The sequence below is a fragment of the Cetorhinus maximus genome, chromosome 6 (genome assembly GCF_964194155.1).
Source record: "Cetorhinus maximus chromosome 6, sCetMax3.hap1.1, whole genome shotgun sequence".
NCBI classification, from domain to species: domain Eukaryota; kingdom Metazoa; phylum Chordata; class Chondrichthyes; order Lamniformes; family Cetorhinidae; genus Cetorhinus; species Cetorhinus maximus.
Genome location: NC_135884.1, coordinates 122,345,947 through 122,358,907, shown reverse-complemented (window position 1 = coordinate 122,358,907; position 12,961 = coordinate 122,345,947). Strand labels below are relative to the sequence as shown.

The 12,961-nt window shown below is 42.9% G+C and overlaps 1 protein-coding gene across 2 annotated transcripts in view; it reads left to right on the top strand.

Annotated features, from left to right (window-relative positions):
* cep89 (centrosomal protein 89) overlaps positions 1–12,961 on the top strand; it is a 146,457-nt gene that overhangs the window by 33,118 nt on the left and 100,378 nt on the right. For both annotated transcript variants that reach the window (XM_078544414.1, XM_078544413.1), the window contains exons 7-11: positions 604–655; positions 2,011–2,115; positions 6,327–6,545; positions 6,801–6,940; positions 11,873–11,923. In XM_078544414.1, the coding sequence (XP_078400540.1) occupies positions 604–655; positions 2,011–2,115; positions 6,327–6,545; positions 6,801–6,940; positions 11,873–11,923 (567 nt within the window). The remainder of the gene's footprint in view (positions 1–603; positions 656–2,010; positions 2,116–6,326; positions 6,546–6,800; positions 6,941–11,872; positions 11,924–12,961) is intronic.

Below are 12,961 nucleotides of genomic sequence, written 5' to 3'. Positions count from 1 at the left end.
CTAACCTAAAGGGTGTGACTGCCTTCTGGAACAAAGTGTCCAGGTAATTTTCCCCCTCTCGTATGCATCGCAGTGTCCAGAGCTTGGACTCAAGCTGATTAACTCTGAGCTGAGGTTCCTCAAGCTGCAGCCACTTACTGCAGATGTGGTTGCAGTGGATCACACTGGTGTTTCCCACATGCTACAGCTGTAACATGTCATCTGTATCACCATAAAGCTTTACGCAAAATGAACCACATGTTCACTCAGAAATTGCTAAGACTTTTATTATCGTCTAACTATTTTGTAATAAATGAGTTAACCCTTATTTTAAATAATAAAGAATCAATATGAGTGAGTTGAGCTTTCATATGACAACTTTGCAGAAGCCTGTAATATGGTCTTCAAAGAATATTTCTTTGCTAAGTTATTAGACAACAAAAATGATAGAATATGTCACTGTCCATGACCATCTCAGGTGGTTTGAAAGTTATGAAAAATAAATAATACTGCCACATAGGATGTATTGCAGAGGAAGCAGAACAGGTTAAAGTGGCAATAGTTCAAGGAGCAAATTGGTTTTGTGAAGAGGAGTTTATAAAATATTATTAATTTTGTTTTCAGGGACAAGTAATTGAAAAGGAACAGACAATTCCAGAGTTCAGCTCAGTCGCAGGTAATACCGTCAGTCAGTGTCTATTTTTCCCTTTTAATCCTGGTTTGATCAGCTGTTTCACACAGAAGCTTTTTAGTTTGATACCAGAAATTGTGGGCTGAATCTTCCGGGCGGCATGCAGGGGCGGGCCCGACACTCCGACGTGTAAAATGACGCGCGATGACGCCGGGTATGCATCCCAATGTCATTGTGCGTCATCTCGGTATTTCGTTTGGCGGCCGTGTGCCGGAGGCGGCTGCGCGCCCGCCGATATGTCAACGGCCTATTAAGGCCATTAAAAAAGTAATTAAACTAGTTAAGAATGCCACCCATCCAACCTTAAGGTTGGTGGGCAGGCGAAGAGCCCATGTGGTCCTCGCGTTTTTCAGGAAACCTCATCCACGGTTGGGATGAGGTTTCCTGAAGCTTTCAGAAAATAAATAAATAAATTTTCCAAACTTCACAAACATGTCCGAGCTCATGTGACACTGTTACATGAGCGAACATGTTCAAATACATTTTTACTTTATTTATTAAAAAGTTTTCTAATCCATTCAACCTCTCTGAGGCATGGAGCTGTCTCAGGGTGATAGCTGCGCTCTTTGTGTGCATGTGCGAAACAGCGCAGGCCCCGACTCTTCCTCCTCCCTCCACCCGCACAGGTAGTGCTGAGAGCTACTGGCCGCGTGTTACGCTGTTACGGTCCACTCGCATAAAATGGTGGCGCACAGCCGATTGCGGGCGTCGATCGGCTCTGCGCCCACTCCCGTCCGCTCCCGCCTAGCCTGCCCACCATAGGAAACATTCTCCCCTATGCTATTGGCACCAGTCACAAATTAGTAATCGTACACTAAAGCGACGATCAAAAGAAAACCCTGTACTAATTAATCAGAAAACTGCAATATGACATAATAGGCAGTCAGACAGGGCAAATACAAGTTTTTATAAAGATTGAAATACCAGTTGGTATCCTGGCTAGAGGATGGGGACAGGGGAGATTTCCCTCAGCTATGTGATGGAAAGAAATTGGAGCCCATACCATGCATGTAAAATTGCATGGGGGGGGTGGCGGTTGGCTGGATGGCCGGTTTGGATCAGATTGGTGCCAGCGGCACAGGATTTGATTCCCATTCCAGCTGGGTTGGATTTGGGACCTGCCTGCCGCCGTACCTGTGGTGGAGGCCATGGTGCTGTGGGTGAGACCTGCCTTCGGGCAGAGAAATCAAGAATCGGTTTACATACTAATTGAAACTGACATGTGATTGATAGCTGCATGTTTGCTGAGCCTTATGTACACTGATGTCTTAAAATGGTATTTTCAGTATGAACAACAAAGATGCAATTGCTGCTTTTGATAATAACACCCTGTTCTTAAGGTTTGAAGAACAGCATGAGCGTTGAAAGCCCCAGAACGTCATCTGCTGTAACTCAAAAAAAGAAAAAAGAAAAAATAGAAATAATTTCGGAGGAGACCAAATCAGGTGGGAGAGCAGTTTAAATAATCAAATGTACAGTAATAGGCCTTTGAATAATCAAATGTACAGTATTAGACCAGTTGCCTTATGATCCATTGTTGGATGAACATTTATATTGATTTTGTCTTGAAAATATGCCCTTATCTTGGTAGGGACAACTAGACTGCAATTATTAACTGGGAACCCTTATTTACCCTCCTTCAGCTATGAACAGTGAGGCCAATTGTGATGCCCTTGCTGCCACTAACTTCTGATGATGGAATAGGTTGTCCCATTCCCTGTGCTTAGTACAAGTTCCCGATATTGGTCATTCCATCAACCACAGAGAACTTTAGAAGTGATTTCTTGAATTTCTCTTTCCATCCCTGTATCTCATGCTCAGTTATAGGATGGATTAATCCAAACTGATTTCCTTCTAGCCAAGCCTTTTCCTTATATAAGGGAACTCAGGCCAAAAATGGTACTTATTTTTAGAATTTATAATGTCAGAGCTTTGACAGTTATAGATAAATTGCTAAATTTTAATTGAAGTAGACACTACCCAAACATAAATTGTGATTAAATTCTGTTCAAGAATGACTGAAAAGAAACGTAATGCTCTAAGCTGAATGCAAATTAATGCCCAAAAGCTACCCTGTATATCAACATTTTTAGGGTCCAGTTGTAAAGCTTTTGTAAAAGGAACTTGCATAATTTTTGCTTAAGCAATATTAATGAGAAATAAAATATGAATTGAGCAAGAAGCTTTTCAGTCTTGAAGTAAGATTTCAGTTACTGAAATCTGTATGTCCTCTGAGATTGTGAAGGCTATGGGCTGAATCTTACATTGATTGGGTGGGTGCACACCCGACCTGATCAGGCATGAAATTGCGCGAGATGACGTCGGTCGGGCGTCCTGATGTCATTGTGCACTTGAGCGATATTTCGCTCGGCGGGTGTGTGCAGAAGTCAGAAGCACGCCTGCCGACAATTAAGAGGGCAGTTGTCTGCTATTTTCCCTCGTCCGTCCAACCTTATGGTTGGCGGACGGGCGAATCGGCCAGGCGGCCTTTATATTTTTCATGAAACCTCATCCAAGGGCGTGATGAGGTTCCCGTTATGAAATAAAATAAAAATCTGTGGGCAGCAATTTTATCATCTATATTTTGAGGTGCCTAATTGTGATGCTCGGTCACCCTCCTCCCGCTCCCTCCCTGGCAGTGTTGAGCTTTTCAGTGCGCAGTTCTCGCTGGCTGGCCATTAATAGGCCAGCCAATGTGAAATCACGGTCAGGGGCCGATCGTGGCCGGCGGTCTGTTTCCTGGCCGACCCCAGGCCCGCCAATTGTACCCGCCTGCCGAGCTAAAAATTCAGGCCTAAGGTTTTGAGAAAAAAATTGAACTTCATTATTGGAAATTGAGATTATTAAAACTTGTATTATTGATTACGAAACATGTTTCAAATCACCTTGTTTGTAATAGCGACTTATCACTCATTGTAAAACCCTGAAGGTTATCTTGAGTACTTAGTTCGCGTGTCAATAAATAGTAATCCATTAATACAAATTAACTAAGAATTTAGCTGATAAAAATTGTATTTTAAAATGACCTTTAATTTATCTTTATGATTCATTGACTTTTTGTTATTAAGTAATACTTCTGTACATGGATAGGCCCAGTTGTCTTTACGAATATCCTGGTATCTGGCTCAGCATGCTCTGATTCTAAAATGTCAATTTCGTTTTCAATCACTAAGGAACTTTTAAAAATTCATTCATGGGATGTGGATGTCATTGGCAATGCCAGCATTAAACCCCGGATGTTGATAGTGGGGAATTCAATTATGGTAATGCAATTGAAAGTCAGGGAGAGGTGGTTAGACTCCCTCTTGTTGGAGATGTCACCTGGCTTTTGTTTGGTGCAGATGTTACTTGCCATTCTTCAGCTTAACCCTGAATGTTGTCCAGATCTTGCCACATGTAAGTACGGACTGCTTCATTATCTGAAAATTCACAAATGGACTGAACGCTATGTGCTTCCCCACTTTTGACCTTATGTTGGAGGGGAGGTAACTAATGAAGCAGCTTATTTTGGTTGTGCCTAGGACACTGCTCTGAGGAACTCACTTGAAAGATCATAGACAGAAATTGGAACAACAAGAAGTTGTATTTATATAATGCCTTTATTATATTAAAATATCCCTAGGCATTTCGGAGAGACATTCTAAAGCAAAATATGACACTGAGCTCATAAGGAGATATTAGGGAAGATGACCAAAAGCTTGGACAAAGAGGTTTTAAAGAGTCTCTTAAAGGAGGAAAAAAAACAAGGTCAAGGGGTTTAGCGGTTTAGGGAGGGAATTCTAGAACTAATAAGCCAAGGCAGCAGAAGGTACAGTTGTGAAGCGATTAAAATTGGGAATTTCAAGAGGCTGAAATTAGAGAAGTGCAGACATCTTGGAGGGTTGTAGGGCTAGATGAGATTAACAAGATAGGGAAAACCAGGCCCTGGAGAGATTTGGAAACGAGGACTAGAGTTTTAAAATCAAGGCATTGCTTATCTAGAAGCCAGAATAGATCAGCGAACACAGGAGTGAATGGGATTTAAAGCCTCCTTCATAAATCTGAGCATTTGAAGTTGATAGACATTTCACAGACTGTTTTTCTGTAATAATGCAATTTAAATATTAAATCATTTGTGCTGAAGATAAATCAGATATTCATGCTAGGATAACTAGAATTTTTCTTTTACTCAACTCCACTTTTGTAGCTTGTTTACTGCTGCACATTCTCTTCAAACTGAGAGGGTACTAAGAATGCTTGCATAATTGCTGACAATGCTACTTTATAACTGGCACTAAAAGAATGCATTTTTGAAGTATAGAATATGCTTCTAAATTTTGTCTCTCTTGTCAGAATTGTTCAAAAATTAATGAAATCTAGCCGTTGAAGTGAGCAAGTTTAAAAGTAGATGGACCTGGAATTGGAACATATTATCTTCTAGTTGGTAGCTGAGTATTCAACTGGTTTAAAGTACTCACCACCAGCACCACCACCCCCAAAAAAACAATTCCACTGTCATAACTAGTCATGTATTGAATTATGTTAAATAACTTTACAAATGACAACTCTCCACTTGCTTGGATGAGCGCAGCTCCAACAACACTCAAGAAGTTTGACACCATCCAGGACGACGCCACCCACTTGATTGGCACCCCTTCCACAAACATTCACTCCCCTCCACCACTGATGAACTGTGGCAGCAGTGTGTACCATCTACAAGATGCACTACAGAAACTCACCAAGGTTCCTTTAGCAGCACCTTCCAAACCCACGACTGCTACCATCTAAAAGGACAAGGGCAGCAGATACATGGGAACACCACCACTTGGAAGTTCCCCTCCAAGCCACTCACCATCCTGACTTGGAAATATATCGCTGTTCCTTCACTGTCGCTGGGTCCAAATGCTGGAACTCCCTCCCTAAGAGCACTGTGGGTGTACCTACACCACGTGGACTGCAGTGGTTCAAGAAGGCAGCTCACCACCGCCACCTCAAAGGCAATTGGGGATTGGCAATAAATGGTGGCCTAGCCAGTGACGCCCACATCCCGTGAATTAATAAAAAAACTTATAAAGGACTATTGGTTATGGATCTGTATGATTAACAAATGTTAATGGCTTACGTGCAACTATTTTGACATGTTTAATTGGCTGATTTTTAAAAAAAACTGATTTTTACTCTTTATTCATTATAAATCCCAAATCAATCTTCTACAAATTACAAGTTGGTTTTCAAATGCAATTTAAGGACAAAATAATTCCCGCGAAGTAGGATTTTAGTTGTACATTTTTAGCTATGCTGACTTAGATTGACATTAAACATTTTTCTTTATTGAAATAGTAAAATGCAATATTAGAGAAGATGAACAAAAGCTTGGACTAAGAGGTTTTAAGGAGGGAATATATTGGAATTATGTAAAATGCAATGCAAATAGTATTTATTTCAAACTAAGAACAATTTTGACACACTGGTATACTTTGGTCATACAAATCTACAGTACAACAGAAATAACCTAAAAGCTATGTAAATTATGAACGTGATTTAGCTTCATCCAAAATTTCAGATGCTCTATTTATATGGATTTGCATTATTTCCATGAACTTGCATGACTGAGATATTGATATTCTTTGCTTTGGCGTGTTTAACGTGAATTGCTGTGGTATTTGTGGTACTGCAGATTTAACAGTAAAAGCTAACCGAGAGCTGATGGAGATCCGAAAGGAGCTGTTACAAGAACTAAAAGAAAGAAACCAGACATTGGTTTCTGAAAATCAGGTCATTGCCTATCAGGCTCACAGCCTGACCCTACAGCTGGAAGGAATGAAGCTTAAAGTGGAGCGATTGGAAAAAGAGAATCATAAGCGACAAGAAGCTGAGAATAGCCAACCGAGGGAAGGTTGGAAATATTATCCCTCCTTCGATAATACAGTAGCTGCTAAAAGATTAATAGTCTAAATTCAAGAGTAAAATATTTATTGGAAACATAATTATGAAGTACGTTGTGTTTTAATTCTGTAGATGCTGATTTATACCTTTTCTTGAACATAATAGAAATTTACTTTAATCTTCAGCAAAGATTTTTGAAACAATTTGTTAATAAAATTTGAACAAGTCTCAAAACACCTTTTAACTTTCTAATTACCATTTCTAGATGAAAAAACAGAACTACTTTCACTCAGGCAACATGCTCAGGAACTCGTAGATGAAAATGATGCCTTGAAAATGACCATCCATCGCTTAAATATAGAACTAAACCGCTACCAAACAAAATACAGGCCTGTACACAATGAGGTAAAACAAATACTAAAAATTGAATCTTTCTCTCTTTTTTCTCCCTTTTTTTTATGTTGACTCTTCACAGTTTTGAGTTCAGTAACTTCCAAGTCAATCCTCTCCCCAACCCCTGCCATCGCCGCCATTTAAATGTGCTCATCAAATAAATATGTATTTGTGCTGTTGCCCACACTTTATCCAAAAGCAGCTTGTTAATGCACACAGGTGTCAGACAGTAACTTCATTAAGATTGTTTTGTATCTGTAACATTCAGCCTCAAATGGTCTGGTATATTCCCTGACCAAAAAATACTGGCTGCATGAGACCTGTACATCAGGAGTGAGCAATAGTGTTTCTAATCATGAACAATTGCACATATTCCTAAACTTTGTCAATTTTATCCTCATTTTCTTTCCCATGCAGACATGCCTCCTTGACATCACACCCCAGAGGCATTGTGTACCCACCAATAAAAGCTATTGAAATATAACCTGAACTGGTACCCTTACCAGTTTTTCTTTACCTCCCCGTGAATTTTGACATCTGTCTCAGTGTAGATTTGTATCTTACAAACTAACTCAGATCAACAGGACTGATCCGCTTAAAAGAGATCTAAATTGGTCTTTGACTACATGCCACAGCTTACAGCTACCAGGAAACGTGTGCATATAATCTATTAGTTTCTCCCTTTTTTACCCCGATCTCTCCATATGAAACTAGTGTTTCTTCTCTTCAGATTTTGATGAGGAAGTTTTTGTAAGTGGTGGAATGGATGCCTGCTTCTGTAATAAAAATCTACTTTCGCATGATGACAAATTTTGTAGTTGCTGTTAGATTGGTTTAGCGCAGTAGTATTGCTACTTACTCCTGATGTGCAGGTCTCACTCAGCCAGACAGTCTCAAAGTAAAGTTGTCAGAATCTCAAAACTGGATACCAGAAAGATCAAACTTTTAAAGACTTTTTCTCAACAGTTGGCTGAATTGAATTCAGTAGGATTACTGTGGGGTTAACGATGGCTATGCAAGGCCACAGTTTTGGTATTTGAAAATGCTACCAATCTCAAAGCAGTTTTTGTACAGATTTTTCCTCATTTTGCTGTTGATGCATTTATCTTTTAAGACTCTGGATTTTACTGGAAGATGTACACATGCATTTGTATTTACAAAGCTACTCTTTTTTCTGTCATACATTTCATTTTAATCTTAAAATATTCCAAAGAATATATTTGATTTATATATACTCAAAGTATTTAAAATTTAGTCAATGAGGGCTACCTGCATTACTGGCCAGAATTAAGATTATGATTTTTGTTGCACGTACATGTGTTAAATTCTACCACTTATATTCTGCATCCCACTCTCTTTCTGATCTCTCTGCTCTCACACTGTTCCAAACAAGCTCAAGGAACAGCACCTTTTCTCTCTGCTAGAGACAAATTTTAACATTGCCTGAAGCAACTTCAGACTTGAACCTCAGTTTCAATTTTCTCTTGTAATTTCTGATGGGTGCTCCAGTGAATCTGGGAATAGGGGAAGTTGTGAGCTAGTTCTTGGGTTGGGGATCTCCTACTGGTGCATGGCCGGTAGAATGCTCTGTACTCTGGGGCTACAAATTTAATAAGTGCCAGTTTTAGTTTGCAGAGATCACAATGTGCGATTACCCCGCACCCAGCTGATGTGATGCAGGCATCACGCAATCTTTGCTGTCTACTAGCCTCAATCAAAGTGGCATGTAGCGGGGAACTAAACGTACTGCTGACTGGCTGAATATTCAGCAGGCGGCTCAGGTACTCTACCTCCTAAAGAGGAAGTGCATTCAGACTACAGCAGCTGAAGGAACTATAACAAAGTGTTTCAGAGAAGGAATAAGAGTACCAATCAAAATACAGGCCAGAGACTCTGATGCGTTGTTAGAGGCCTCAGTCAAGAAGGTAGAAAGGAGAAGAGAGGTCATGTTTCCACAGGAGGCCAGGAAACCCTCCAGGTGCACTGGAAAGGGGATGGGAGCAGAAAGCCACAAATGTCAGTTCAAGGACTACAGCCTTAAGAACCTGGCTGCAGTGCTGCAAAAAGTTCAGTGACCTCATACGAGTGATCAAGGTCAGTGAATGCATCTTCAACTGCCATTTCCTAACCATCGCACTACCAACTTCACACACTGCTCAGTGCACCAAACCCACATCACTCACCCATCAGCAATTTCTAGCAATCAAGAGTCATGCTTAACATTCAGATGTTTCACCTCACCCTCACACCCATACCACATTTTACAGCTTCCACACCCTTTTAGCTATGACAGTCAAATCATCCAAACATATTCACTGACACTCTTCCCTATCTCTCAGAGTATAAGGTTGCCACAACAGGAGGCAGCAGCAGGGAACTGGCAGGGGACAGGCAGCTACTGAATTGCTTGGAAGAGATGATGCTGTGAATTATTGGGTTGCCAGTGACTGAGACGATTGCAACTAGCATCGCTTGTAATACCCAGAATGTTCCTGTCCTATGCACCTTCTCAAATCCCACTTCACACTCATTCCATAATCTGGCATGAGTGCAAGTTACAGATAGTGTGACCATGGAACTCTTGCGTCCCACCCAGTCCCCTTTTTCTCAACCCAATCTCCCCTTTTGCACACAATTTCAAATACAATCACTTGATCTGGCACTCGCAGTCACCAGTGCAGATACTGGCAGTATGCTTACATTAGAGAGTAATATAGAGGCAGGATCAGTATTTGTTGAGCCACCTGGAACAAGTGGGCTGCAGTCAGGCTGGGGGAAAGGATAGCGCATGTACTAACTCAGCAGAGAGTGAGGTCACAGATGAATTCTGCTGCAGAGGACTCAGATGAGGACTTTGATGGGATGGTTTATGGGAGAAGACTGATGGGCATGCACGTAGAGGTGCTTGGTGAATTGGCAGACCTGCAAGAGAGCCTACTGTCACTGTTAAGAAGCATGGAGGAGTCTGGCTCTAATTCGGCGTGGGGTTTCGTGCAGACCTTGGCACCCATCCTTTCCAGCATTGGAGTAGCTCACTCCATGAAGGCTCAGACTGAGGTCATGGAGATCACTGCTTGTTGCCATGCAAGTCCAGGTGGGCATTAGATTGTTGCCATCATGGCTGAAGATACCAGTGCAAGCTCTCAGCAATCTGTGCTCCACCCATGTGCATGAATCTTGTATCCTCTATTAGGAGGACAGGATTTGTGCTCCAACCACTTCCATACTGCCAGTGCCCCTGCTATTGCTTGTCAGCTAGCCAGCCCTGACTGCTGCCGCCCATGCTGAGGTAATGCAGCCTGAGGCCGGACACTCAGAGTCATCTGCCAGTTCTTCTGCACTCTTCCCCTGGGGAAAGTCAGTAGCCTTCTACCAGACATGCTGGATCCACTGGGGTAGTTCTACATAGTGACACTAGGCCAGGCACTGCAAGACAGATACTAAAGGAATGCATAAGGGTGAATGGTTCAGTTTTGTATGCATTAGTGGAATTATTGTTGGCTAAAGACGTCATTGCATGGTTTTTTTAAGGTGTCATTTATTTCAGGATTATGGCCAAGACGACACTGATGTCCACTAACAAAGGGTTGGGAAGACGGGGAATTGGGAAGGTGATGTGGGGATGATTTCAGGAGAACTGGAGTCTGATTAATCACTCATGGGCTGTCTATCCGGAGCAATGGGACTCCAAATGACTCCTCACTTCTCACCCCCAACTCCACCCCCTCCCACTTTCGCCCTCCCCTCCCACTTTCACTCTCCGCTCCTGCTTTGCCACCCATTTTCACCTCCCCTCCAGCTTTCGCCTCCTCCCGCTGCTGTCGCCCATCTCACGTCTTTGTCCCCCCATCCCCCTGCTTTCCTCCCCCCGTTTTCGCCCTTATCCCCCCACCAACACTTTTGCCCTTGCCCCCGCTGCTTTCACCCTCAACCTGCCTGCTTTCGTCCTCCTTTTTTCCTCAATCCCCTGTCTTCTGCCTCTCCCACCCCAGCTTTTGCCCTCCCTCCCCCCCCCAACTTTCACCCTCCACTCCTGCTTTGCCCCCCACTTTCACTTCCCCTCTGGCTTTCGCCATCCCTTCCCCTTTTTGGCCCATCTCCCACTTCAGCTTCTCCGCCCCCCACTTTCGGGCCTCCCCACTCTTGGTTTTGGACCTCTCCTCCTGTTTTCAGCTCCCCGCTGCTGCTCTTGGCCACCAAAATCTGTTCCCCTCCACCCCCATCCTTATTTTGCTCCCCAAACCCCTGCTTTTGCACCCCTCTTGCTTTCGCATCCCTTCTTGCTTTCGCACCCCCCCCCTTACTTTCGGCCCCCTAACCCCTGCTTTCTCACCCCCAAACCCCTGCTTTCGCGCCCCCTCCTGCCTTTGCGCCCCCTTCTGCCTTCGTGCCTCCTCTTGCTTTTGCGCTCCTCTCCCCTTCCACCCCCTTGCCCATATTCCCTCTCCTTCCCCTCCGTTTCCCTTGCAACCTTGTAAGCCCTGGTTCTCCTCTCCTGCTCCCTTCCTCTCTTGTCCTTCCTCTCGTACCTTTCTTCCTTCTTCCTTCCCAGAATTTTGCTATCATATCCTACATATCCCTGGTCCTCTCCAACTTCCATCTCCCTAAGTAATACCCAACTACTTCCTCTGTTCTTAACTGCACACTACCATTTCCTTTCACTGCTATACCTAAGTTATCCTATCACCAAAAAACCTGAATACTTTCCTTGCCATTATTAACAGTTGTCACAACTACTCTCTACAGGGCACTTAATTGCTCCTAAAGGCCTTCCAGAATGAATAACAAAACCACATTGTCTCAACTTCAATAAACCAGTGCTCAACCATATCCATTTTCTTCCAAAACAATATATCCTCTCAAGTACCATGGACACCACCTTCGGCGATTTGCTTGCTTATGAATAAATGTTCTGAGAATAACTAATTCTTGCATTTATTTCAGGAATTACGTAGTACTGGCCTTCCAGCATCAGGGCCACCACCACCCTGGCTCGTAAGTTAATAACATTTTAGGTTTCTAAAAAGTTTAATTGACATAAGCAATTTATAAATTATCATTTTGTGTCTTTGCATTTTTAGCCATGGCCATGTTTTAGAATCAAAAAAGGATTCTAAGGACTTCAGGAAGTTGTAGGCCACATAACATTGATGAGTCCCATGAGTCCCCATGTAAAGCTGTGGCCTATTTTCTAATGTGTTGCAGATATCCTCTTTCCCTTCATCAAGTGTGCATTTAGGTGATTTCTCATTACTCTTCATCATGTAACCCTAAGGATGATTGCACAATGTTCACTATTTGCAACTCCTCAGATACTGAAGCAGTCCATGTCCAGATGCAGCATGACCTGAACAATATCCAGGCTTGGGCTGACAAGCGGCAAGTAACATTCGCGTCACACAAGTGCCAGGCAATGACCATCTCCAACAAGAGAGAATCTAACCATTGCCCCTTGACATTCAATGGCATTACTATCGCCGAATCCACCGCTGTCATTGCCCTAGGTTACTATTGACCAGAAATTGAACTGGACTAGCCATATAAATACTGTGGCTACAAGAGCATGCCAGAGGCTAGGAACCCTGCAGCGAGTAGCTCACCTTCTGATTCCCCAAAGCTTGTCCAACATCAACAAGGCACAAGTCAGGTGTGTGATGGAATACTCTCCACTTGCCTGGATGAGTGCAGCTCCAACAACACTCAAGAAGCTTGGCACCATCCAGGGCAAAGCAGGCTGCTTGATTGACACCCCTTCCACAAACATTCACTTGCTTCACCACTGACGCACAGTGGCAGCAGTATGTGCCATCCCCAGATGCACTACAGCAACTCACCAAGGCTCCTTAGACAGCACCTTCCAAACCCACAAACACTACCATCTAGAAGGACAAGGGCAGCAGATACATGGGAACACCACCACCTGGAGGTTCCCATCCAAGCCAGTCACCATCCCAACTTGGAAATATATCGTTGTTCCTTCACTGTCACTGTGTCAAAATCCTGGAATTCCCCCCCTAGTAGCACTGTGGGTAT